This window comes from Ictidomys tridecemlineatus, chromosome 1, assembly GCF_052094955.1.
Source record: "Ictidomys tridecemlineatus isolate mIctTri1 chromosome 1, mIctTri1.hap1, whole genome shotgun sequence".
NCBI lineage: Eukaryota > Metazoa > Chordata > Mammalia > Rodentia > Sciuridae > Ictidomys > Ictidomys tridecemlineatus.
Genome location: NC_135477.1, coordinates 102,666,278 through 102,692,630, shown reverse-complemented (window position 1 = coordinate 102,692,630; position 26,353 = coordinate 102,666,278). Strand labels below are relative to the sequence as shown.

Sequence of the window (26,353 nt, the reverse complement as noted above, 5' to 3'; positions counted from 1 at the left end):
TTCCACCATTTTTTTTCATGTAAAGTTATTCATTTAAATTTCCGTAACAGTGTAAGGAAAAAAAAACATTTTCTGGAGTTTATATAAAGTATCTAACTGTTAATGCATTTGTATTTGCCTAAGAATGCGTACTAATTCAGTAACACTGAAAACACACTCTACATTTGACCCACTCTAAAATAAAAGTGCTAAAATAAAACTAATCAAAGAACTAAACAGCCAGACTATTGAATATTTACATTTTAAAGACTAAAGCAGGGCACCATTACTGCAAATTTTAGAAACACATAAAACTGAAATTAGTATTATTTTTTTGGTATTGGCCATCAAATCCAAGGACACTCTACCACTGAGCCACATCTCCTAGCCTTTCTTTATTTTGAAAACAGGGTCTTCTTGCTAAATTGCCCAGGTTGGCTTCCAGTTTGCAAGACTTCTGCCTCCCCATTTGTGGGATTATACATGTGTGACACCAAGCCTAGCTTAAATTACTTATTGTTAACAGCATTTTTGAAGGCAAGAAAACTCACAGTATTTAAGCCTAGATTACCTTCCCAGACTATTAAGTCTTTGTTTTTTTGTAGAGTCAGGCCATTAAGTACACCAGCTGGTACATTGTAGGTATTCAAGAAATACTGAATTCAAAATAATTATTAAATATTTTCATTTGACTTATATGAAAACCTGTGTTTTTCTGGTCTTCTTGGAATTTTAACAGAAGAGAGTAGATGATATAAAATCTGAAAGAGTAGCAGTTGGAATAACATTATTCAGCTGGACCTATGAGAAGTTTTCAGCTAAACAGCTAGGACTCAGAAAGACTATTTTAAGTTTTTAGAATTTCCACTTCTCTAAGATTTAAGGCAATTATTGTTTTTAATAATATATATATATATGTTTATATGTGTATATTGGAATATTAAAGGTTGAAATACATACTCATATCCTGGTATTGTTAACTAGACCAAAAAACATAGTAACCTGTGTTTGCCACACTGGACTTTCAAAGAAGAATGAAACTGCAATATTCTTACAAAGAGAGACTTCAATGGCATTTGAATATGTCATCATAACTTGTAGAAGTTGGCAGATAGAATAGTTATGAAATATTAATGAAAATTTCAACCAAATGACTATTTCTCTGAATATCTATTTTAGAAAACTACTTTTTTTTCTAACAGTGCAAAACCTCAACTCATGATGTTGATTATCTAATTACTTTAGCATTACTGCTAACTTAAGCAATTACATCTTACATTCTACTTTAATGATTCGTTATAACCAAAAGAGGAGGTAAGAACTAGAAAGGAAGTAATATTTATTAGGTGCTATATAAAGTGATAGACTAACTTCATTCTATCATGATAGGAATGCTTGATGTTATTTCCATCTGATATGTAAGAAAATCAAAGCACAGAAATGAATTTTCCTTGTAACTTAGTCATTAACAAACTAGACAAAAGATTTAAAACTGTACTTGATGTTAAGGCCTATGTTCTTCAATTTATAATAATTTACCAAGCAAACATTATCCCAGGTGCTTTCATAAGTGAGGTAAAATGGCAACTCCTGGGAAACAAAATGTTCACAGTCGTCATCTGGGGAAGCATGTTACTCCTTATGAATATCTTAACATCCTTTAGAGAGTTTCCCCTATGTCATTTTTCTCTGATACTTTGGCAGATTCAGTAATAAGGAGAAATATGTATGATGTTATATGTGAAAGCTAAATAGAAATTATTAATATTTCTTACAGTATATAAAAATTTTAATTATTTAAAAATATGGAAAAAAACATTGTTTTCGGAGCTGACATACTAATGTAGCAGTTTAATTTAGATTATAAACTCTATAGTAAGAAACTGAACATTTGTATCTTGTTAAAAGATCTACTTCCAAGATAAAATTGATGTATATTTCTTCAGTAGATTAATTTCTGAGATCATCACTTTAGTTACATAAAAGCTAAATGGAAGTTTTAATGTTTCTTTTCCAGCTGTAGCACAATGTAACTTATTTTATAGTGAAGAAATTCCAATTTTAAAAGTGGTTATTATCCATGCCCTGTCTTTTAGTTTTACTATAAATTACTATTTTGAAAAACCTGTTATTTGAAACATTACTACTGTATATTCATATTGTACATAAAATTTTTAGATAATCTCACATCTAGTATTTAAATGCCACTTATAATCTTAATATTTAATAGAACTTATTATGCAGGAAAATTTTTTACTTATAGAATATTGGTTGTATGGAAGAGTAATATACTTTGTACATGAACTGCTAAAATAAAACAGATTAAGGGATGGAACTGTCAGACTTTGCGTATTAAGTGCATTTAAAAACATAAGAATAATAATTAATATTTTAAATTTCAAAGATGTTTATTTGGGAAACACACAAAACTAAAATGTATATTTTAGTCCATCAACCCATAGAGAAGAAAAGGTTTACAGACACACATTTCCATGAATATCCTTACCATGATTCTAAGACCTAGAACACCTAGAGGACATTACATATTGATTTGAAAAAAATATTTAAATTAAATTTTTTACATTTACAATGAGTAGATAAATAATATCAATTCCAGAACAAAAAAAATCAGATTAATGAAAATAGTTGATACCAAACTTTTTTTTTTTTTTTTTTTACTTCTGAGTCAAATTCTACACACTAAAAAAGACAGAAGCTCAGACTATACTTCTGATGAAGATTTTTAAGTGCTTTAAAAATTTTCAAGGCTATAAAGTCTGTCAATAAATAAATAAAATTACTATCTGTCAGTAAGCCATGAAGTCTGTACTAAATGACTAAAGCAAGTTGAACATGTTTAGAACACTGACTCATACTATTTGGCATCATCATGAAAACTCTGTGACTGATCGACACATCATTTCCAATGTCACTAATAAGGCCTCTGTATGTACTCCAGGACACACTTTCAAATTCTCAGGCAGTTCCTTAAGAATATTTGGGAGCTTCTGCAATGTCTTTATATTTCTAGCATAAAGATCCAATAACCAGTCAGTATGAGAACTAGGGGTTTCTTTATAACTTTTACAAGGCATACGCAGGTCATGTAGATGAGTTAACCCTTTGAAAGCTAAGATGAACTCTGAGGATAAGTCAAAAATCGAACAAAAATTTAGCAACATCCTACTAAGTAAAAATGAACCAAATTCAAGTTGCTGGTGGTAAAAATGTTTCTCTGCTTGTGCATGAAAGTTCTCCACTGTGTCTTCTAGTTTTGTAATAGCAAATAGTTCTTCCTTGGTTTGAGGTGATACTATGTAATCCAAGGGCAATTCCCCCTTAGAGTTTCTCTGCTGTAAAAGCACTGGGCCTGTAAAATAGAAAATGCAAAATGTTAAGGGTAAAATATTTTTATTTTGGCAACTTAACAGCTGTTTTCTCTCTCTTTTTTCCCAAAGCACACAGGGTTCTATTTATAATCATATTTTTAACTAATTCATGTTTGTATAATTAAGTGGCTATATATACTAACTGCCTAATAAAGGTGTATTAAAAAAAAGCAAAATTCTGTCAATTGCCTAATGAGATTAAAAGTGTATTCCTTAGGTGCTGGGGTTATGGCTCAGGGTAGAGCGCTTGCTTAGCACATATGAGGCCCTGGTTCAATCCTTAGAACCACTTAAAAAAATATATGAATAAAATAAAAAGTTACCTCATTAAAAAAAAGTATATGTCTGAGTTAAATAAACAGTATATATGATTATAAATGAAAAAGGCTTTTATAAAACTTTATTAATTATCATCTTAAAATAAGAATTTCAGTTTCTGTAAAAAATTAACAAAATAGGGGCTAGGGATATAGCTCAGTAGGTAAAGTGTCTGCCTTGCATCAAGCACAAGGCTCTGGGTTCAATCCCTAGCATCACAAGAAAAAAAAAAAAGAAAAAACAAAATATATATTTTTCTTAAATTCCATAAGAGTCCCAAGGCTGTCTCATAACATTACCAAGAAGGAAAGTAGTGCCCTTTTCCATTGGTGGTTCACAATTCTGGTAGTACAAAAACTGGAAAACCTTACTTCTTTTATCCTTGTTTATGTTTGATTTTAGTATAGGTAAATGATCCCCCCAAAATTAAGTGTTAATTATTCTGCATCAAACTCAGATCTTAATCTGTCTATCCAAGCTAAATATATCTAACTACTTAGAAGTACTGAAGACATAGTTTAGGATGCTGTAGTAAAGGTTGATATAACAGGACAAAATAAAAATAACATAGTATTTGGTGGCACAGCAAAACAAAGGAGTATTAGATACCAAATCTTACAATAATTTATGCACTTAGTTATAAATAAGATGTCAGAATGGATATAAAGGTTTTAGTACTAGCAGATACCTCAGAAAGTCACACTGTTGAAGATTATATTATCACAGAGAGAACATATTATAACTGTTAAACCTCCTAATGGTAACTTTGATCAAACATACATAATGACTGAGATATAAAATGCATTTCATATTAAAAAAGACAAAATTATGAATACTTAAATAAAAATTTTTGAGACATAAATTCAATCTTAAAATTATTACTCTCAAGACTGAACTACTCAAAATGGATAGATAATACAGCTACTACATGATAATGTCAAACGATGTAACAGATTTAAACCAAATATTACTGAGGCAATACTAAGTCTTGTACAATTGTCAAAAGATCTTAATAAATTCAAGAACAAGTAGATTTCCTCTCCCAGGTCAAGGAGCTCATCCATTTACTATCATTCACTAGATAAAATTCAAATTGGCTGATGGAATACTGAAGTCTACTAAAGAAATGGACCTAATATAATATCTTTTATATTAACAATACTTGAAGCAAAATCAACTATTGGCTTGAATGTCAGATACAAATTAAGTAGAAAAACAAAACACTTAGGAGTAGAAAAATAAAACATTTAGGAGGTGAAATGTTATGTTTAGTAAACAATACTAAAAAAGAAGGCAGAAGAACTGAAATATATTAATTATGAAATGGTTAGTAAAACAGACACACTAACGCCTTTAGGGGGCAGGAGAAGACTATAAATAACCAAATGGCTTATGTTATTGTGCTATACAACCTTTCTTATATGTATATATAGAAAAAAAAAAGAGAAAGAGAGAAAGAAAAGGAAAAAAAAGACATCCCCCCAAAAATATGCTTTTCGTTTTTATGAAGAATCCAATGCTTTCATTATGGGATAAAATCACGTTAATTTCTAAGATTAGAGTACATGAAAGCAATGAGAAATTTACATAAATTTGTTTTTGTTTTATAAGCTCATCAATTTTCTTTTGTTGTTCTTCTTAAAACACAAAACAGTTTGAATATTTTGATGTAAATTAATAATATTCAGCTCAGATTTAAGAATGTTACTGAAAAAAGAAAGGGGCTTGCTGAAAGCAAAGATTAAATATCAGTAGAAAGAGCAGTAGTTGACTATTAAGCTTAAGTTAGCCTTTTTTATAAAATCCCTGCACAACAGTTATTACCATTTGAAAATTCTTCTACTTTAATTTAATTGACTGCAAAATGTGAATGAAGAAAAAGATTCTAGGACATCTTTTTCACAGTCTGTAAAGATATGCCTTATAAAAATAATACTGAACTGTTACATATAAAAAGCATGAAAAAATTCAAGTAATCACATGAACATTTACATTCATTTACTAATAAGCTTTCAGAAATGACAAGTTCATAGGGATTTTATATATTAAATGAAAGGATTAATATCTAAAACCAACACATTCAATTAAAAAATCCACTTTTGTACATGAACCGAAATAGACTTAACAATATATACATGCGTCCATAATATGAAAAGGCTTTTATCACTATTAATAAAAGGTGATTACATTCTATGAGACTTTTTATCCTTACTTTTTTATTAATATGAAATGAAAACCTCTTTCCTTACAGGTTTTAAATATAAAATGCTATCTACTTCCAAGGGATTCGTCAAAAAACTGGATAATTTATCAAAACCCATTTAGCATAAATGCACTCACCCCCATGCTGTAGTAGCAGCTTGCCAATTTCTACATGTCCGTTTGACAGTGCATCATGCAAAGGAGTCACCCCGTCCACTTGAGTGAGCAGATCTACCTCTGGACAACGTTGCAAAATTTCCTGGACACACACTGTGTTACCATAGTTACAGGCTTCATGCAAAGGCGTCCAGCCAGCATTGTCTAAATTAGAAATCAAGGCAAGTTTTAAAACAGCAGAAGTAGGACTTCTGGTAGTAAAGTATTGATGTTCTACTTCTCTTATCGGTATGATTTTATACGCACTTCATATTAAAAATAAACTTTGCTAAAAATACCCGTGTAAGTACATTGCTTTGAAGAAAGAGAAATTTAAATAATTAAAGACAATTTTAAAATATTATGAACAAAATATAAACATCAAAAATGTTTCTACAACATTAGCTATAAATCATTACATAATGAATTTCTTGGGTTTTGCTAATAGCTATTTTTTAAAGATATCTTAGGTAAATTAACTCAAGTGTTCTTTCTTAATGTGATATAAAATTATTTTATATCACAAATATTAAGACATTGTATGAAACCACAAAGATTTAAAACTTACCTTTAACATTGATGTCTATTCCTGGCAAAGAAAGAAGAAGAATCAATTTCTCCACTTGGTTATTTATGCAAGCTCTATGCAGGGCTGTTTCTCCTGCCATAAAAAATTAATAGATTATTCCAGAGAAGACAAGATATCAACTAAAGAAAATAATCAAAGGGCATGAACTAGGAGATCTGGCCCCATGCCAGAAAATTATTTATTGAGTTTTCCTTTTGATTACTTTAAACATCTCCTGCATTAGAAAGTGTGTGTGTTGGGGGGGATCCCCACCAATTCATAGAGCTTCTATTCAATCAGCAATTCAGCAATGAAACTCTACAGCAAAAGGTTTAACATAGGCACTGTCTCCCCCTAGTTCAAGTTTTAAAGCTTCAGCCCTGCTATAAAATCCCCAAATGATCAGAGAACACCAAAAATACTGGGTTTTGCAGCAATAAAAGTTTAGAGTGCAATTGCCCTCTCTTAAATTTATTCATGAACCTGCATTAAATGTATGGCTCCTTTTTATACAGCATTTATAGCTTAATTCAAATGAATGTTTCTGGCTAAGCACGAGTGCCTCTACACACTCAAGTATAATTCAGAACTTCAAATCCATTAACAGATGGTTTGCTGCTTCTCAATAGGCTGTCTGGCTTGGCTACAGCAGCACAGAGAGGGAGAAATGGAGGAATCTTAATATAAACACCACACACACACTACACGGGAAAAAAATCTCTAGTACCATTTAAAGCTGAACAAGAGTAACAAATAGAAAGGCAAAGATTTGCTAGGAGGAATGCAATTAGTAGTTGCTGGCAAAAATTAACATATCCGTCTTGTTATAACCAAGATTAATAAATTATAAGTGATGATTTGATGTAAATTTGTTAAAACTTATTATAGGTGACTGCTTAAGAAACAAAATGAAATACTGAAACACACTTGTTCTTACTATAAAATACTAAGTAGTATATTTTTATAATGTTCAGTTTTACAGATATCTCTGTAACTTCTACTAAAATATTACTTTTACATGCACAGAGAAGCTTTTCAAGTTTTTCTGTATTATTTCTCAATTCTCTTCCTCTCCCCCAGTTCCTTCTGTTCAGACTAGTCATTCATATTCATTTTACTTTCTGCAACAATAAAACAAAGAAAAAAGACCCTGATTTGTGAAGTTAATATTAAAGATCTCATGTAATACATTTTTCAGATTTTGAGCCAAATGAGCCGTTATTTTGAATTTGTGATATGAAATTATGAATTTTTATCATATTGAAAGACTCTGAGAGCTTTACTCTATTTCTATGGGTGTCATATTAATACTATATTGAAAATATGATTTAGTTTATAAACAAAAGATTCAACAATTTACTTTGGCCAAGTACAGACTCTTTAAAGATAACTTACATTTTTAAGTTAAGAGATAACTACATAAAAGGGGTGACAGTAAATTATTACAAGACTCTTCTTAGTTATTCCATCCTTTAGGTGCTTAGGTTCCAGTACAGTCAGAACCAAAAGCCAAACACATTTCATAGTCTGGGCTCAGTGCCTAGAAAAAAAGAGCCCATATGCTTAACACAGCTATGTAACATAGCCTACTCCTCATTCTTTGTTCACAAAATGTCTAAGACTGAAAGAGATGAAGACTGAATTATACTTTCAAATCAGAAGACACTGATCCTGAACAACACAGGTTGAGGTGGAATAGAAAAGTAAGGCGGGCAAGTCTGGAATATGCTCAATGAGTGCTGCACACTATGTTTAGTATTTGGAAGGCTAGGGGGAGAAAAGAAAGGGAGGAATACTCTATTATACCAGGTATTAACTGATCATTTTCTTTGTACAAGTGACAGTACAAGAAAATAATATGGTATCCAGGAAGGCATTTCCTGGACCTAGTCCAATATTTAAGTTACAAGTATTCATCAGGGCAAAATTTACAAGTACTGACTATAACCACAAAAAGTTCTTAGCATAAATTAATTTAGATACTTGGAATACCTTTTAGATTAGTCTTATGAAAATTCATCTTCGTAACTAAAGAGGGGCAATTCTCCTTGGAACATGACAATTCTCCTTCTGACTTCTTTTTCAATTTTTTAAATGATGAGGAACATTTAGCAAGGTTCAGCTCCCTGAAAAGAAAGAAAGAAAGAATGAAAGTTTGTTTTTCAGCAAGGCATGCCAGCATATATTATATGGTGGGTATTTTTCTTAAAATCTAATTTAAACTCCCTTAATCACTCAGTCTTCACTGTTATTTCTAAAATTGATTTCAATCATATAGAAATAAGTTGTTATGCATTAATTTTCATTTTACTAGCCTTAAAGCCTCAACTATTCATTGAGAAGGTTCTGAATACAGAATGTGGGGTAAATAAAAGGAAACCAAGTATAAACCATATCTGACAGAGAAAATAAAGTGGAAAACTAAGATTAGAACATAGGCCTCTGCTCCCAATTCTTATTTTCATGTGAATACTATTCTCTTTTTTCTTTCAGAGAATAATTCAGGCTTTCTGAGTTTTCTACAGCATACATCTAGAGGAAGTTTCTCATTTTGGAGAAGGTAGTACAACAACTTGAGTATCTCAACATGAACATGCCTTCTGAAAGCTCATCTATATTATGGAAAAGCAGTAATTCAAATCACAGGGCAAAAATTTTATAAAACAGTAATTTGATGAATAGTTTTATTTCTTTGGGGAAGCACTTAATCTTGGTAAAAAAAAAATATTTTCCTTGAATTACAGAAAGAGAAAATTTGATTTTGTATATTTGCAGGTCTAAACTGAGTTTTCTTCTAATCAATGTTATTCACACAGTAACACAGATAAGCTAAAGTTCAAGGAAGATGTCAAAAAAAGCTGTACTCCAAAATAACACACAGCAGAGATAATAGCAACACTTACGGTAACTCTGACAGTCCTTCAACATGTTTCTGCTTAGCACCATTCAGCATTAGTAAAGCTCTCTGAGATTCAAGGCAAGGTCGCTGTCCTGTTTTCTTTGGTATTGGTATTTTTCCAGCTCCATGCATAATAGTTTTCCCCAAAGCTGGCAAATAGGAATATACCTGTTGCAAAATATTATTATATTACTTTCTCAACTACAAAGATAGCAGTAAAAAGAAATTAATTGATTAACTATTAAATGTGGTTACATTTTCTAGATTTCACTATTACAGTTTCCACTTTATTTGAACATGATAAAATATTAAAAAGCTGATAGTTCCATGTCAATATCATGTAGACAAGAAGGAAAATACCTTCTTGAAATATTTTTTTTATTATTCAATTTTAATACTCATTTAAGAAAGTTGATTTGTCTTATATCCAACTTATGAATCACTCGTATACTTTTTACACTGATGATTTATACAACTTATATTCTGTCATTTCCATTTTAAAAATAATTTTCTTCAACAGAAAGGCTGAAATAAATGAATAATGAGTGAATAAGGAGTGAAAAGAACTTTAAAGGTAAGTATTGTTGTAAAACAATTTACCCAATATGATCAATAAATAAACTTACTTCTTACTTGTTGAAGAAACTGCTAGATACTAGATCCTAATTATATATATTCGGATAGCCTAAATAAACCTAGAAAACCTTGGATCAAATGTAACTTATATGTATGTGTGTATAGGATATATATCATTTATAAATTTTGTTCTTTATAAATCATTAAATACTAGGTGGAACTGTTTTGAATCTAGTCCAAAATAATCTTATGTATTATTATAGAAGTGATTAGGAAACAAAGATTACTGTTCTGCTTTTCTATTATCAATACTTAATTACTTTAAAAAATGATTAAAAATTTCTATTCACTGAATTTTTTCTATATTTTTACTGATGCATTATAGTTGTCCATATGGAGGAATCTGTTTTTACATATCTGCACATGTACACAATATAACAATATAATTTGGCTAATATTCCCCAAGAATCCCCCTATGGTCCCTTTACTCTACTGATCTCCCTTTGATTTTCATAATTAAACTATTTTTGAAATAGAAAAATACTAGTTCTTTTATGGGTTGGAAAGATTTGTTAACTCTGTTCATTTATTAGAAATACCTAAGAATATTTAAAAGTTGAATTTATAAAGATACTTCTTAGGAATTAAAACATCTAAAATAGTGCTTACCATTTTATGAAGAGAGAGTGGCTCAGAAGAAATACTGATGGAGCTTTGCAAACACAACTTTTTAAAGACTGCCTCGGCAACAAACATTTGAAGCCAGGAGGAAGAAAAGGAGCAAATGAAAATCTCTAATTCCTGTGAAGAAAAGTCTGCAGAAAAACAAGAGAAGTAAATAGAGCTATATTTTCTCTATATATTTTTCTCTTTTGGGGGCGTTCAGGGGACTGGAGATTGAATCCACAGTCTCTTCACCATTGAGCTTTATCCCTAGCCCTTTGTATTCTGATAATTTGTTTAGAGGCTCACTAAGTTAGTGAGGCTAGCCTGAAACTTGAGATCCTCTTGTCTCAGCCTCCCAAATTACCAGGATTACAGACATGTGCCACTGTGCTCAAATAAATTTTTTTTCCTTTAGACTATTTCATCAGTAGATTTTCTTCAACCAAATGATGGTTCCTACATCAAAAACATTTATCCACATTATTTTAAACTACACACACACACATACACACCAAAAAAAAAAAAAGTAATTTTCCTATTCTTAGCCTTTAAAGAGAAAAAAAAAATTATGGCATCTACTCTTATTTTACTTTTTATTACATCAAATAAAAGCCTTACAATTGTGTGTGTGTGCGCACACAATTATACCAAAATACATGAGATTTTTATCACTGTATTTTCCAATTAACATAAAAGATCTCTTCTCATTAAATAGCCGCTTCTTTGGAAAATTAGTACTTAGTTTTTGAATGACCACACTTATTTAATTTGCAACGGTCAGTCTTGAGGTGATAGGAAAAAATATATTAGACTATTACTCCTAATAACACCCATAAATCCTATTACTGAAGAGAAGAAAGACAAGCACAAGATAAATAAAGAAAACATAAAATAGAGTATGTAAGTAAAGATTTCAGTAAAGTTGCACTTGGGCTGGGGTTGTAGCTCAGTGGTAGAGTGCTACCCTTGCACGTGGGAGACACTGGGTTCAATCGTCAGAATCACATAAAAATAAAATAAAGGTATTGTGTCCATTTACAATTAAAAAACAAAACCAAAAAAATTTCATTCATTCTACCATGAGGTTATTTTATGATACTGTATTTGGGAGGGTATTACACCCAGGGGTGCTTCACTGCTGAGCAACATCCCAGTCCCTTTTACTTTTTATTTATTTTGTTTTGTTTTTTGGTATTGGAGATTGAACCCAGGGGTACTTTACCATTGAGCTATATCCCCAACTCTTCTAATATTTTCATTTTGAGATAGGGTCTTGTTAAGTTGCCTAGGCTGGCCTCCCAAATAACTGAAGTCACTGGGATTCCAGTTGTTGCCACTGTGCCCAGTGACTATGGGCTTATTTTAAATGAAAAACAACCAACAAAAAGACACCCAAACCCTCAAATCTCTGCTATTCAAAAATATCAGTGTTCCAGTAAGATGGAAATGCATATACAAATGAACTGAAAGTGATTCTTTCCCCTGTAATCTATTTAATGTTATAAATTTTTTATTATTACTATCTGTGTAACAAAATGGATAAAATAATGGAATGTCAAGTAAAGAATGATACCAAACAATAGGATACCAAAAGAGCTAAAATTAAACAAAATAAACAGTATAAAAAAGTTGAGATACTATATAATATGGTAGATTAACTACACTGAAACAATAAAGTCAATAAAAGTAACAAATAGTTACAACAAATAAGAATTACAATTACATGTATTAATTAAAATATTTTTAAAATGGGGCTAAATGAGAAACTTAATAGCCATATTAAGTTTTATAAAGCTTGACTTCTCTACTCAGGAGTGGAGTTTCTTTTAGTCAGGACAATGCAGTCATGCACTGAACACCTGCTCAGATGTATTCATAGAAAGGCTGGTGCTCAGGTGTCCTTGCAGTCATTGACCCTTCTTGACCAACTGATTATCAGTGAGGAGGAGGAAAAGGGTAGGATTTTTCTTCAAGGGAAATTTTGGTTCTCACAAATGGAGAAGGGAATGCTATTGGCCCCTAGTGGCAAAAGGCTAGGAATGCTATTAGACATCCTATTAATGTGCAAGAGAATCTCAACCAACAATTATCCAGCCAAAACATAACCTTGCCTTGATTAAAGAGACTGAGGCTCTTGCGATGCGGCAGACTACTATACGAGTCTTTAGCAAATGATTCCATTCATATGACAACCAGATTCACATATCCCTGAACAGATATGATTGCTAAACTCATAAGTCCTTTCACAATGATCTCAATGGAGATATGGTTTTTATGAACAGGAAATGAGAAAGAAGTTACATTAAATTTCTACTTATGGACATTAAAAAGCCTATATCTACCATCACAGAGTTTACTACAATGAATTGATCTGTTAACTTGAACTCTAGGCAGTCAAAGGAAAGGAGAAAAGGTCTGACTGTAGAATTTGAAGAAGATAATCTCACACTATCAAACAGAGTTATTCATCTAAGAAGAAGCTATTTGGTAAGCTTACAGAAACAGGGAAATACAAACTCTAATGGATCCACATATTACCAGGTAACAGAATAAAATAGAATAAAAAATAACATATGAACAAGAGAACTTAGCCAAGACTGCAAAACCTTTAAAGAATAGGATCATATTTTTTAGCCCTCACAGAATGTATATCACTAAATTGCACAGAATAAACATTCATATTTGACAGATGAAAAAATGAATGACAGATAACTTTTTACTAATTATAATTATCTTTTTACTAATTGTAATTATTTCATTCAAAATGCTTCTTTTTCTTTCATAGAAATAAAATAGAAAGTAAAGCAAGAACAATCTTTTGAAAAGTTAACCAGATCTTTCCATTCCCTTGTTAAATAGCTTCTAATTCTCAACATGGCTTACAAGTTCTTACATAAACTCCCTTACCCATTTCTTTGGCCTTATTCTGACTCCATTGATATTATTACCAGTAGGTGAGAAGGCTTCACACAGCCTCAGCTCTTTCCTACTTTAAGAACTCTGGTAAATACTAGACTAGAATACTCTCCCCTGAATGTACCAAATTTTTGCTTATCTTTCAAGTTCTGTGTTTTTTGATCATCCAATACAAAGTAGTTCAGTATCAACCCCTGGTTTTAATTGTTCTCAACACATTTTTAAATGATGTATAATGGTACATTTACATTAACTTTATTACAATCTTCCTCTCCCACTGAAAGCTCCAAAAAAGCAAGAATCATGTTTATTTCCCTCCTTCACTATATATGAAGTGTTAAATGAATGAAAGAAAAAGAAGCATTTTGAACGAGATAATTACAATTAGTAAAAAGATAAAAATTTGCATTCATGGAAGCATTAAAAGGGAATAGATGTAAAAAAAGTAAAACTGAATAAAAACAAAAAATATCAGGAAAAGATAATAATGCAACCCAAGGGAAAAGGAAGGTTTATTAAAAATACTCTTAAGGGATGGGGTTGTAGCTCAGTGGTAGAGCACTTGCTGAGCATGTGTGAAGCACTAGGTTCAATTCTCAGGACCACATATAAAATAAATAAATAAACGTCCAGCAAGAACTAAAAAAAATATTTAAAAAAGTACTCTTAAGATGTGAAAAATAAAAATTTTAATGACAAGTATTCTTTCCCATGGGGGGAAAAAACAGAAGAAATTTGTTTAACTCAAGAATTAGCAAACAATGGTTTGCTGCCTATTTTTATGAACAAAGTTTTACTGGAACACAGCCATGTTCATCCATTTATATACTGTGTACAGTTGCTTTTTCTTACTAAAACTGCAGCACAGACAGGACAGAGACAGAGGGACAAAAAAGCCAGAAATGTTTACTTTCTGGCACTTTACATTAAAAATGTTTGCTAACCCTAGTTTACGCCAATAGACTGGGAATTTCAATTAGGCATTGAAAATAAATTTCATATGACCTTAAAATACAAGAAGGAAATTCTTTTTGTCCAAAATGTGAATCTGATAGACACAAGATGTGATGGAAAGAAAGTAAGATTTTAGTTGTCTTCTGAACTATTTATTGCCTTAATTTTCACCAATTATAAACTAACAAGGGTAATACTAAAATGAGAAAGATGGATCAATATCTTCAAATGGAAGTAATGCTACAGCAACACAGCATCTTTACTTACAAATTAGAAAAAGCAAAGATAGTAACTGAGCCAAAGAATAATGAAAAAAAGCTGGGTGTGGTGGTGCATGCCTATACTCCCAGAGACTACCTAGAATGCGGCAAGAGGATCAGCAGTTTGAGCCAGTCACCCCAACTAGGCATGACCCTGTCTCAAAATAAAAAGGGTTGAGGTGCTGCTCAGTGGTAGAGTGTACCTGGGTTCAATCTCCAGTACTGAGGAAAACCAAACAAAGAATGCAAAAAAATGTTAAAAAGAAAAAAAAAAGCAAACAACCCATGTGGGAATACCCAAAGATAAAAAGATGAGAGAAAAAAAGTTGTCAATGATTCTCAAATTTCTTCATAAAAATATGAGCAGAAAGGATATAATTAGAAATAATACCTGGTTCCCTTTTTAGGGAAAAGTGTAGTATTCTACAAATCCCATAATAAATATAATTTTATTTTGCACTTTAGCTATAGAAAAGTTCCTGTTTTCTTATTGTTGAAATGTTTACTTAATTTTCTACACCCTGATAAACATTAAATATAAAAACAATAATATAAAATAAATTAAAAAACTAGGGAAATATTTAATTTGAACCAGTTTTAGAAATATATGCTAGAAATTTTTAACTAGCCTATCTGCAATCTAATTTGGAACCTATGGAAATAAGTGTGTGTGTATATTTGTGTGTGTGTGTGTGTGTGTATGTGTGTGTGTGTTACTGGTATTGGACTCAGGGAGTTGTACAACGCTAGCCAAGCACACATCTAGAGTTTTAAAGATTAGTGATCAATTATATATCCTTGGCATCATTTTGGTGACATGATTATCAAAGTAACATTAAGTTCTACCTCAAGTTAGTCATAGGTTTAAACTTCTAAGGTTTAAATTTGACATGTGAAAATAAGAATAACACTGGATAACAATGCCCTACTTCATAGTAAAGAGAAATTTATGAGTAAGGAAAGCATTGAAGCTACACATAGAACTCTGTTAACACAAAGCTCAAATGTCATGTATTTGACTAAACTATAAAATAACTTTTATTTCCTTAAAGGCAATTACTGTGTACTGGAAATAACACATTTAATTGTATTGGTAGGCTCTAAAGCCATTGCTAATCCTGTCCTGGGCCCTCAAACTCAAAGAGGTTTCATTACAGAATGGAAACAAGGAATTCTGTTAGCCAAATATTTATTTGTCACTCTGGCAAACAATGTCAGAATTCTGCTGTTTCTAAAAGGACAAAAAAACACTACACTACCTAGTAGAAATGGTGGGAAAGAAATGATAAGGTTCCAAAGGAAGATTGAATTTGTGCTAAGAAATGTTAAAAAGTCACTCAACAAAGGACAGCTAGTCCACAAAAGAAAGAGCAATCACCCCCTCAGCTCAATAAAAAAGAAAGAGAAAAAAAGGAGACAAAGTGCTTTAGATAAAAATCTTCTAACTTTGGTAGTATAAAAAAAAGACCTCTCTTTCCAGAGGACATCATCAAATAAATCCTGAACCCAGTTATAACCTGGATTCCTATTCTGGAATCTCTCTTTCAAGTATTAAATTGATTGACAGCGGATTCAAGAACTTTTTCTTTATATAAAACTAAGATGCACTACAATATGTGCAACAAAATTATATGTTTTGGCAGTCTAAATAATTGAAAATTAAGTATGTAAAAATCATCTTTTATTGCTGAGTGCCACACAAAGTACACTTGATTTAAAATATGTTCATTTTAGGAGTTCAGAGTTACAGAAACAAAAAGAAATGGCAAGAGTTCAGAAAAGCAGACTCTTCCTAAATTGGGCTATGAAGTTAGAAAACATACATAAGGTCTTAGGGAAGCCTTCCTCAGACTAGACATGTAAAGGAGTTGACTAAAATTTACCATAAGATGATAGTTGTGAAAAGGAATTCTGTCATCATAACACTTAAATAACACTCTTCATTTAATTTAGAAAAAACTTTAAAATTAGATAATAAGGTGAGGAGGAAAAGTGAGAAAATTATGCATATAAAGTACTTCTATTTGCTTCATCCATACTCCTTTCTTGTTAGATAACCAGATGAAAGCAACCAACTAGCTGGCTAACAGTTTTTTACATTATATTAAAAAAACTATACAGCAAAAGGTACACTGGGGGGAAATATTATAATGAGTGATATAAACCAGATTAATATAAGGGGCTTTGTAAAAAGTATTCTGATTCAATGAGTTTCATTTTTTAATGTTATTAGGTGTTTATATAGGAATAAACCTGGTAATTATTCATATAGCACAGGTAAGACAAGAGTCTGATGATGCATTCTACTCAAAGAATTAGAGGTATTAAAGATACTGAAAATAGTTCTGAACATGTAAGATTCTACAAAACATACATTGAAAAGTGAATCTATTTCTTCAGGGATGGGGTTGTGGCTCAAGTGGTAGGTAGAATGCTTGCCTAAGCATGTGTGAGGCACTGGTGTTCGATTCTCAGCACCATATATAAGAAAATAAAGGTCCACTGACAACTAAAAAAAATATTTTTTAAAAAAGTGAATCTATTTATCCAATGAAATGGGGATAAAAACTAATTTTTAAAACTATTGCATAAGATTGTCTAATTACAATTTTTAGTTATAGAATCAGGAAACCATATTAATATTATACATACCATATAATAAAAAAATTTCTTTCCATATATTATTTTTATACTATTAAGTAATATTCAACTTTTATGAAACATCAAAATAATATTTTTGGATAATAGGGGCTGAGATTGTGGCTCAGTGGTAGAGCGCTTACCTAGTATATCTGGGTTCAATTCTCAGCACCATATATAAATAAATTAAAAATAAAGGTTCATTGACAACCAAAAACTATTTAAAAAATACTTTTGGGTAATAAATAATATATATGGGGGGACGCCTCCTGTAATATTTAGAGGAAAATAAGAATGCATATATAGTAATAATCTCAACTACATAAAAATACTTACAAATACTAGAAAAACATCATAAGTTAAAAGTGATTATCTATGTGGGTGCATTATGGGTAATTTTATCTTCAGTTGTTCCTGTATATATCTGTGTATCTATCTGCAATTATTTTAAGGAAAGCATCATTTAAACATACATTAGAAGATTACATACTGCTTAAAGGAAAGTCAAAACTAATTTCTAGCTGGGTGGGGTGGTACACACCTGTAATTCTATCAACTCAGGATGCTGACGCAGGTTCCAGGCCAGCCTCAGCAACTCAGTGAGACCCTGATTCAAACTAATAATATAAAAAGAACTGGGTATGTAACTCAGTGGCAAAGTCCCCTGGATTCAATCTCTAGTACCACCAAAAGAATTGAAAAAAAAATTAACATAACAATTTCCAGAATGAGGCTAAGAAAAAATAAAGACACACTTACCATCACATGAAAGGGAAATATAAGTTCCTAAGTCATCAGACATGTGTCTCATCACATTTCTACCCATTTTAAGACCAAGGAAAATCCAATAATCTATTGCTGCTCCAAGAATTCCAGTCAATAAGTAAGCTAGTTCATGTTTGAAGACCTAACATTAAGATGGGAAAAACATTACTAAAATATATTAAAATATGACATCTCTATCATTGAGTACTTTTTGAGGCTAAGCTTAGTTATTTTTTTTTAAAAAACAGAGTATGCTAATGCTAAAAGACAGTGTTAAGAACCATAGTACAGTAACTCCTGTTTTCCCTCTTTTTCCATTCATTCACCCACCAACTCCTTCACCTTTCTTTCTATGTACACAAGTATGTATATTTCTCTCTTTCCACATATATATCTGGCTTGTTTTACAAATTATGTAAATGTGTTTATATATATATGCAGACACACACACATACACACACACAGAATTTATCTCCAGTTTGGGTAATCCTTATCTACAATTCTTAGGACAAGAAGTGCTTTACATTTCAGATTTTTTTCAAACTTTGAAATTATCTACAAATGCATAAGAGATATCTTGGGATAGGACACAGTACAAACACAGAAATTCATATCTGTTTCATATATATCTTACACACAGCCTGAAGGTAATTTATATGATATTTTTAGTGGGCCTACAAACCCATCAAAAGAGGCCAGGTGTGGAATGTCTCCACTTGTGGCACCAGGTTAATTAGTTTTGGATTGGAGGACATTTAGAATTTTGGATTAGAGATGTTCAATTGTATACAAAAAAGAAAAACAATAATTTCTCTAGGGAATAGTTTACAGCAAACTGTTAAAATAATTTTTTCTGACATTGTAAAGTGCTTTATTCAGGCAATAATTCAATTAAAACAATGAGAAAATACATGGTTTCTGTGGATTTCTGTTAACAGGAACATATATGACAATAAAAGCAGATAGATTTGCTACCCTTACTATTCAAATATAGAATTATCCTTTACATTTCTCTAAATGACATTTTTCAGAAAAAGACAAAAACAAAACAAATAAAAACTTTAGCCAATTTGTCATAAAGAAATAGTGATTCAAATTTTAATTAAGTTATATTAAATACCTAACTTTAATATGTATAGACATAAGCCTTCAAAAGATAAATATTATTTATATTGTCACTTTTATAGTAAATATTATTAAATTCCTATAAGAAACATAGCAAGGCTAAGTGTGGTGCCGCACGTCTGTAATCCCAGCAGCCAGGCTGACTGAGGCAGGAGAATCACCAGTGCAAAACCAGCCTCAGCAACTTGGAGGTGGGGTCGGGGAGCCACCTGGGGATATGGCTCAGTAGTTGAGTGCTCTCCTAGGTTCAATAATTGGCATACACACAAAAGAAGTATTATATATTATATAAAAGCATAAAAACCTTAGAGAGTGATTTACTCTTGTTTAAAAATATCCTTTTAATCCACTAAATTCAGTGTGAAGATGAAAAAGTGTGAAAATAATATTTAAAAACACCTTTAATTTTAAATATAAACACTTTTTAAAAATGACATTAAAACTAGCTGAAACTTCTATATTCTTGGTATTTGTTGTCTAGGCATGTTGGATGTATGAAAAAAAATCACTAAATTAACAGTTGGGTAGAAGACATTTAAGAAGATTTTAATAAATGCTATGGTAGCCAAATAAATTGTAACTGCAATTTTCTGTCATCATACAATGCCTAAAAGGGATTAGTGACAGAAAAATTCCTAATATATGAAACCCTCAGTGACTGCTAGATTTGTTTCTTCTGCCCTCAGCAAATGAATCTCCTATAGGTATATTTTGCACTTTATTAGGACATTATTCCTTATCTTAAGAAGAAACTACACAAATGATTTCAAAAGGGAAGTTCTATTTCTGGTTTGTTGTGCAAACACAGGCAAATGGTCAAGCAGCACATATATCAGGCTTGCCAAAAAAAGTGCTTATGGAAGGAAAACTCATAGTGAGAATCAGTACTAGCTGTACAGGTCCTCTGGCACCCTACTATATTCTATGGTAGCACACTGCATTCTGACAGGGCTGGGTATTATAATCTAGGAGAGAGATCCTAAAGCATGGGATTGAGGGGATTTTAAGTTGCATAATAAACACTTAAAGAAGGAATGGTCTTCTTTTGATATGATATGGGGCCACAATACATGGCCTAATCCTACCAGGTCAGAAAACAGGCAGGTAACAGCAGTACTCCTTCACACCTGATTATAGAAGGCTTAGTTAAAAAGGATTGCAGCTGCAACTGTGTGGTATGGGGAGCTAACTGCAAGACTGGCCATATCGCCAATACCAAAGCCTCCTTTGTATGATCTGAGATTTCGGATCTAGGGTTCAGTATCAATCTCTAATTTGCAGGAAAACAGCTCTATTCTTTGTAAAGCCAAATATGTAGATGTGATCCCTTTGAGCAAGTAAAGGTAACCCTTACTCTCATCATTCAAGTTGTCAAGAGAACATAAAACAGCACAGTGAAAGTACCTGAAATAGCAAATTGATCATGTCCATATGTATACCACAGAATGTTTCCTCCACTATTATACATATGAATATCAGTAATGATATCACTTAAAAAACAAATAAACAAGGGACTAGTACATTTTGTTTTCTGAACGTAGTCCTCATCTCAAGTTTATATTAAATCAGGATTACTTAAGATCCTTAATTCTGAGACTGTGAGGTAAGTTAGCCCTCAAGATAAGTCTCTAAGTCTCACACAAAACCACATCCAGCAATCCACCAATCAAAATTAATAAAATCAACCAGATAGGACTTTCCCTTTTTCCTTAGACAAATGTATGTATACCTATATCTGAAATCTTAATTGAACATTAATATTAAATTTACCTTGATATTAATGTTATTAAGCAGTTAGAGATGGGCAAAAGTGGTTTTGAGGAAAAACTGCAGATTCTTTACCATGGAAAGATCCTGGTAAAGTTATTTTTTTAAGTGTGTCACTGAGCTAAACATACATGTTACTTCTGATCCATAAATGTATTCTAAAAAAAAGATATCACCAAATCAGGTTTTTAGATTTTTTATACTATATTCTTAATTATGACACTTAGCATAACCAAGACATTGTGCCATGGATTATACTCACAGCCACTTCAAGTGTATAAACAATGCTACTATTTCTAGTATAATGGATATATATGCTTCAGAAGTGGATTAGTAAGAAAATGACAAATAAACCAAAGGAAAAAGCTTTCTTGAAATACTGAAATGTTTGCTAAAGCTGAAAGAAGAGAACATGAATGCCCTAAGAATTAACAAAGAAATAAAGACATGATTTGCATATATCACATATATTTACCTTAGAATTCCTTTCTAATATGTTAAAGTGTATTACCAGACATTGTCAGTACAGTTCTCTATTATCTTGCTGTAGTACAAGTAATCTCCAGTTTATAAACTTGGTGATTTCCCAAAAACTGACTACTCTAACTAACACAGAACAAACTAACATCATGGCCTTTTAAGACTCCCAGGTTAAGAATTTCCACAATATTCCACTGAAATAGATGACAAACTACTATTTTGCAAAGATGCAAACATAATGCACATACTGTGCCTCTTCTTGCTTTAACCACTGGTATTTGAAACATAAGAAAGCAGGCTTCACCAGACTTGGACGCCAATCAAGACTTTGACCTAATAAGCTGTGACACCTTGAGTAAGTTACTTAAAGTCTCTAGCTTCAAGTTTCTAATCATTAAATATAAACTAACTTCTATTTCTACCTATAATTGTGGGGTTAAGCTTAAATAGCTCTTAAGGACATTTCAAGGAAAAATGGGTCTAACCACCAAAGCTTAGTAAAATTCACACCTCCTCCATAACCTTGACACAGCCCACCTCTGCTCTTTGCCAAGGAAAGCCCAAAGCTTTCTCAGATTAATGACAATGAAATTCACAGCCAGTGTGTCACTCTGCAATACTTGCTGATTGACATTGTGACAAAACAATATTAGCATAAACTGAGGACTTCTGTTTAGCTAATGACTTAAATTGAATGCTTCAACTCAGCAAATCAAGAAACAAATGCTTTACAGTAAGGAAAATGATGTCTGTGAACATGCGTGGAATTCTTGAACTAGAAACTGCCAAAAAAGATTTAATTAAGTGCAAGAATGAATTCTTAACAGAAAGGTAATACAATAAAAAAAACCCCAGTTTATGTGAATTTAAGCAATTCAAATGTTAAAATATTAATCTGCAAAATCTAAAACTAGCTTTGATATTATAACTAATGCTACAATTTATTGCAGACTGCTTCTCAAATGTTGCTTTTATTTATAAATTTGAACCAAAATCTTCAAGTTAAATATACATAAATCTATTTCTATTTATATCAGTATTTCTTTAGCAATTTCTTATCTGTGGTTATCCATTGGTGATTTAGTAAAATGTGAAAACATCAGTTTTGTTATTGATTTCAGATATTAATATAAAATTTCATCAAATGGATGAAGAAAGGAAATGTTCTATAATGAAATATTTTCTCTCTTAAATGATTTTATTTTATTAAAAGTAAAAAAAAAAAGACACATAGTAATTTATAAACTCTGGCTTACAAGTACTATAATCAACTCTGATAATTAGATAGTTCTATTTTGGTTGAAGATTAAACATTGAATATTTTCAATTTTTATACATTTATATAGTCATGCTTCTCTTAAAATCATATACATGTGCAAAAATGTGCCTATCTACCTGGTTATAGTCACATATAGTATTACTTGATTCCAAAGAAGTCCAGTTATACCTAGGAGTAATCTTGCTAATTTTTAATGTTGATTTGCAAAAAAGAAAAAACCCTAACACCATTAAAAGATTTTTTTTTTTCTTTCCTGAAGCATGAATCACATGCCAAATAAATAGAACTTTAAAAACCAGCAAGGAGGGCTGGGGCTGTGGCCCAGTGATACAGCACTTGCTTGCCTTGAGACACTGGGTTTGATCCTTAGCACCATATAAAAATAAATAAAGGCATTCTGTCAAACTACAAATACAAAACAAACAAACAAAACAAACTAGAGCCAGGGAGGTAGCACAGGCCTGTAATCCAAGTGGCTCAGGAGGTTGAGGCCCTAAGAAATTTAGCAAGACCCTGTCTCAAAATAAAAATGTCTAGGGATGTGGCCCAGTGGTTAAGCACCCCTGGGTTTAATATCTGGTACAAAACCCAAAACAAACAAACCAAAAAATTAAAATAAATAAATAAATAAAGCCCAGCAAGAATTTCTGTAAATCAAATCCTAGGGAATTCTGATAAAACCATTTTTGAAAACAAAATGTTGGATGAACTAAAGTATTTTCTGAAAAGAAACAATAAATTATGAGTAATTGCTAAGCCAAGATCTAAAAGAAGTTTTAGTTAAGCAAAGCATTCAAAGCTAACTGACTTTGCTCTGAGGATTCCTGCTGATTTTATCAAAAAAAAGCTGAGATATAAAACTGTGTTTTGAGGAGTCTAGGGAAAAGGGGTTTTAAAAGGGGAGGGGGAGATCATAGTCTAAGGCCTAATTCTTAATAAGCTAAGACACTGAAGGACCTCACCCAAGATTAAGAATGAATCAAAAGCAAAACTACATGTTTATACCCTTTTACTTCACTTGAACTACCCAAGGTCCATGAGACACACATTGGATTAGAGCTTTCCTTGACTGGTAGTACAACTAGGCACCTGGCAGAAGTAAACAGAAATTCTTTTTAGAGGAAGATATTTTGATCTTTGGCAAACTAGTTCTACAAATAATTTTTAAAATGTAATTGAGAGCACACAGCAAATGATAACTAGTTTGCAAGAAAAATTAAAAAGCTCTAGGGAAGGAAACAGCAGAAATAACAATAAAAACAGACCCACAAAAACTTCAGATATGAAATAATCAGTCATAGATTATATAAAAACTTATTGCCATTGTCTTTTTCAATTTTTTAATTGATTTTTTAAAAAAAATAAATGACAGTGGAATGCATTACAATTCTTATTACACATATACAGCACAAGTTTTCATATCTCTGGTTATATATAAAGTATGTTGACACCCAATTCGTATCTTCATACATGTACTTTGGATAATGATGTCTACCACATTCCACCATCCTTGCTAGTCCCCTGCCCATTTCTTTTCCCTCCCAACCCTATTCCCTATCTAGAATTCATCTATTCCTACCATGTTCCCCCTCTCTACCCCACTCTGAGTCAGCATCCTTATATCAGAGAAAACATTCGACATTTGTTTTTTGGAGATTGGCTAACTTCACTTAGCATTATCTTCTCCAACTCCATCCATTTACCTGCAAATGCCATGATTTTATTCTTTATTATTATTGTTGAGTAAAATTCCATTGGGTATATATGCCATATTTTTTTTTATCCATTCATCCACTGAAGGGCATCTAGGTTGGCCCCACAGTTTAGCTATTGTGAATTGTCCCATTTTCAAATACAAAAGAAACCTTAAAAACTTTGCAGGGGGTTGGGGATATAGCTCAGTTGGTAGAGTATTTGCCTTGTATGTACAACGCCCTGGGTTCAATAACCAGCACCACAAAAACAACAACAAAAAAACTTTGTAGGGTATTAGTCACCATAAAAACACATCATAGCAGGCAGTAAAAAATGTCTAGGGAAAAAAAACGCAATGATCATGTTTAACAATACATTAAGATGTAGCTGAAGAGAAAAAGTAAACTAAAAATTGAATGAAAATGCCCTACTTAGAATGCTACAAGTATAGAAAAGAAAAAACAAAAACTCACAGAGGATAAGAAGAGGAAGTGTAATACAAATTCAATTGGAATTTAAACAGTAGAGGAGAAAAAATAGATCTGAGAAAATATATGATGAGAAACTAATAAGAGAGCATAGTTTGACACTAAAGCTTTCCACTCAAATCACTGTTTACTGCCTCCAAAGAGAATATTTCCTAACTAAGCATCATAACTAGTACTTATAGTACTTAGGCATCACAACTCTAGCAGTTATAGTGATATATGAATTCGGAAAAACAAAATGGTCCTATTTATGTATTAATAAACTGTTAAAAAATGAAAAAATCACAATTCAGAAGAGTTGATTAAAATAATTTTAAGTTTGATATAGTAGATGACAAAGAACTCTGTAAACCACAAAGAAAACATGTTTTAGCCCTTAATCTTATAAGGGACAAAAAGAAAAGTTTAGTAAATTCCAGAAAGTAGAAATTGTATAAGGCACATTCCTTAACTATAATTTATCATTAGAAATTAACAAAGAAAAGCATAGTCAAACAAACCCATTCATCTTAACAAAACCCCATCCATTTAGAATTTTTTTAAAAGACCTTTTTAAAATTATTTCTTGGATCAAAGAAGAAATAAAAACTGACAATAGAAAATACTTTAAAAAATAATAAGCATGACTTACATTAAAGTAGCAAATCTATAAAATGAAGATCAAATTGTACTCCAAAGGAAATTAAGTATTAGAAAGAAAAACCAAGAAGAAATAAATCTAAACATTTGAGAAAACAGAAGAGAAAGTAAAAAATTAAAAATTAAAGAGCAGGAATTAACACAAAAAATAGATGATAAGTCTCAAAAGCAGATCATACTTAAAGAGAAAGGTGAGTAATATTTAGTATGCACTCAAAACATGCTAGTTTGTTGCTATACTTTACACATTTTCTTATACACTGGTTTAATTTTACTACACTAAATATCTGGATTCCCCCATTTTAGTTAATATGTAATAGATATCATTCCTTGTCAAGTTATCTAGACAGAGTTGTCCCTTTTGTAACAAAGTTGTATAGAATAGCAGAAGAGATTTGTATATAATTTAATAATTTCACTGTGAAGATTTAGGGAATTATTTTGTTTGCAATTTCATATCATTAAGTACCATGGTGCAATACATTCTCTTTTGGAGGGATAGGGGAGTGTTACTGGGGATTGAACTCAGGGGCACTGGACCACTGAGCCACATTCCCACCCCTATTCTTTGTATTTTATTTAGAGACAGGGT

At 31.6% G+C, this 26,353-nt stretch overlaps 1 protein-coding gene across 1 annotated transcript in view; it reads right to left on the bottom strand.

Moving 5' to 3' along the window:
- Positions 1 to 2,368: 2,368 nt before the first annotated feature.
- The window catches only part of Slf1 (SMC5/6 complex localization factor 1), a 71,095-nt gene continuing 47,110 nt past the window's right edge, over positions 2,369 to 26,353 (bottom strand). Inside the window, exons 15-21 of the mRNA XM_005326159.4 lie at positions 18,283 to 18,430; positions 10,757 to 10,902; positions 9,516 to 9,679; positions 8,605 to 8,738; positions 6,613 to 6,705; positions 6,027 to 6,209; positions 2,369 to 3,349 (exon numbers count right to left, since the gene is read on the bottom strand). Of these exons, the coding sequence (XP_005326216.2) occupies positions 2,868 to 3,349; positions 6,027 to 6,209; positions 6,613 to 6,705; positions 8,605 to 8,738; positions 9,516 to 9,679; positions 10,757 to 10,902; positions 18,283 to 18,430 (1,350 nt within the window). The 3' untranslated portion in view covers positions 2,369 to 2,867. The remainder of the gene's footprint in view (positions 3,350 to 6,026; positions 6,210 to 6,612; positions 6,706 to 8,604; positions 8,739 to 9,515; positions 9,680 to 10,756; positions 10,903 to 18,282; positions 18,431 to 26,353) is intronic.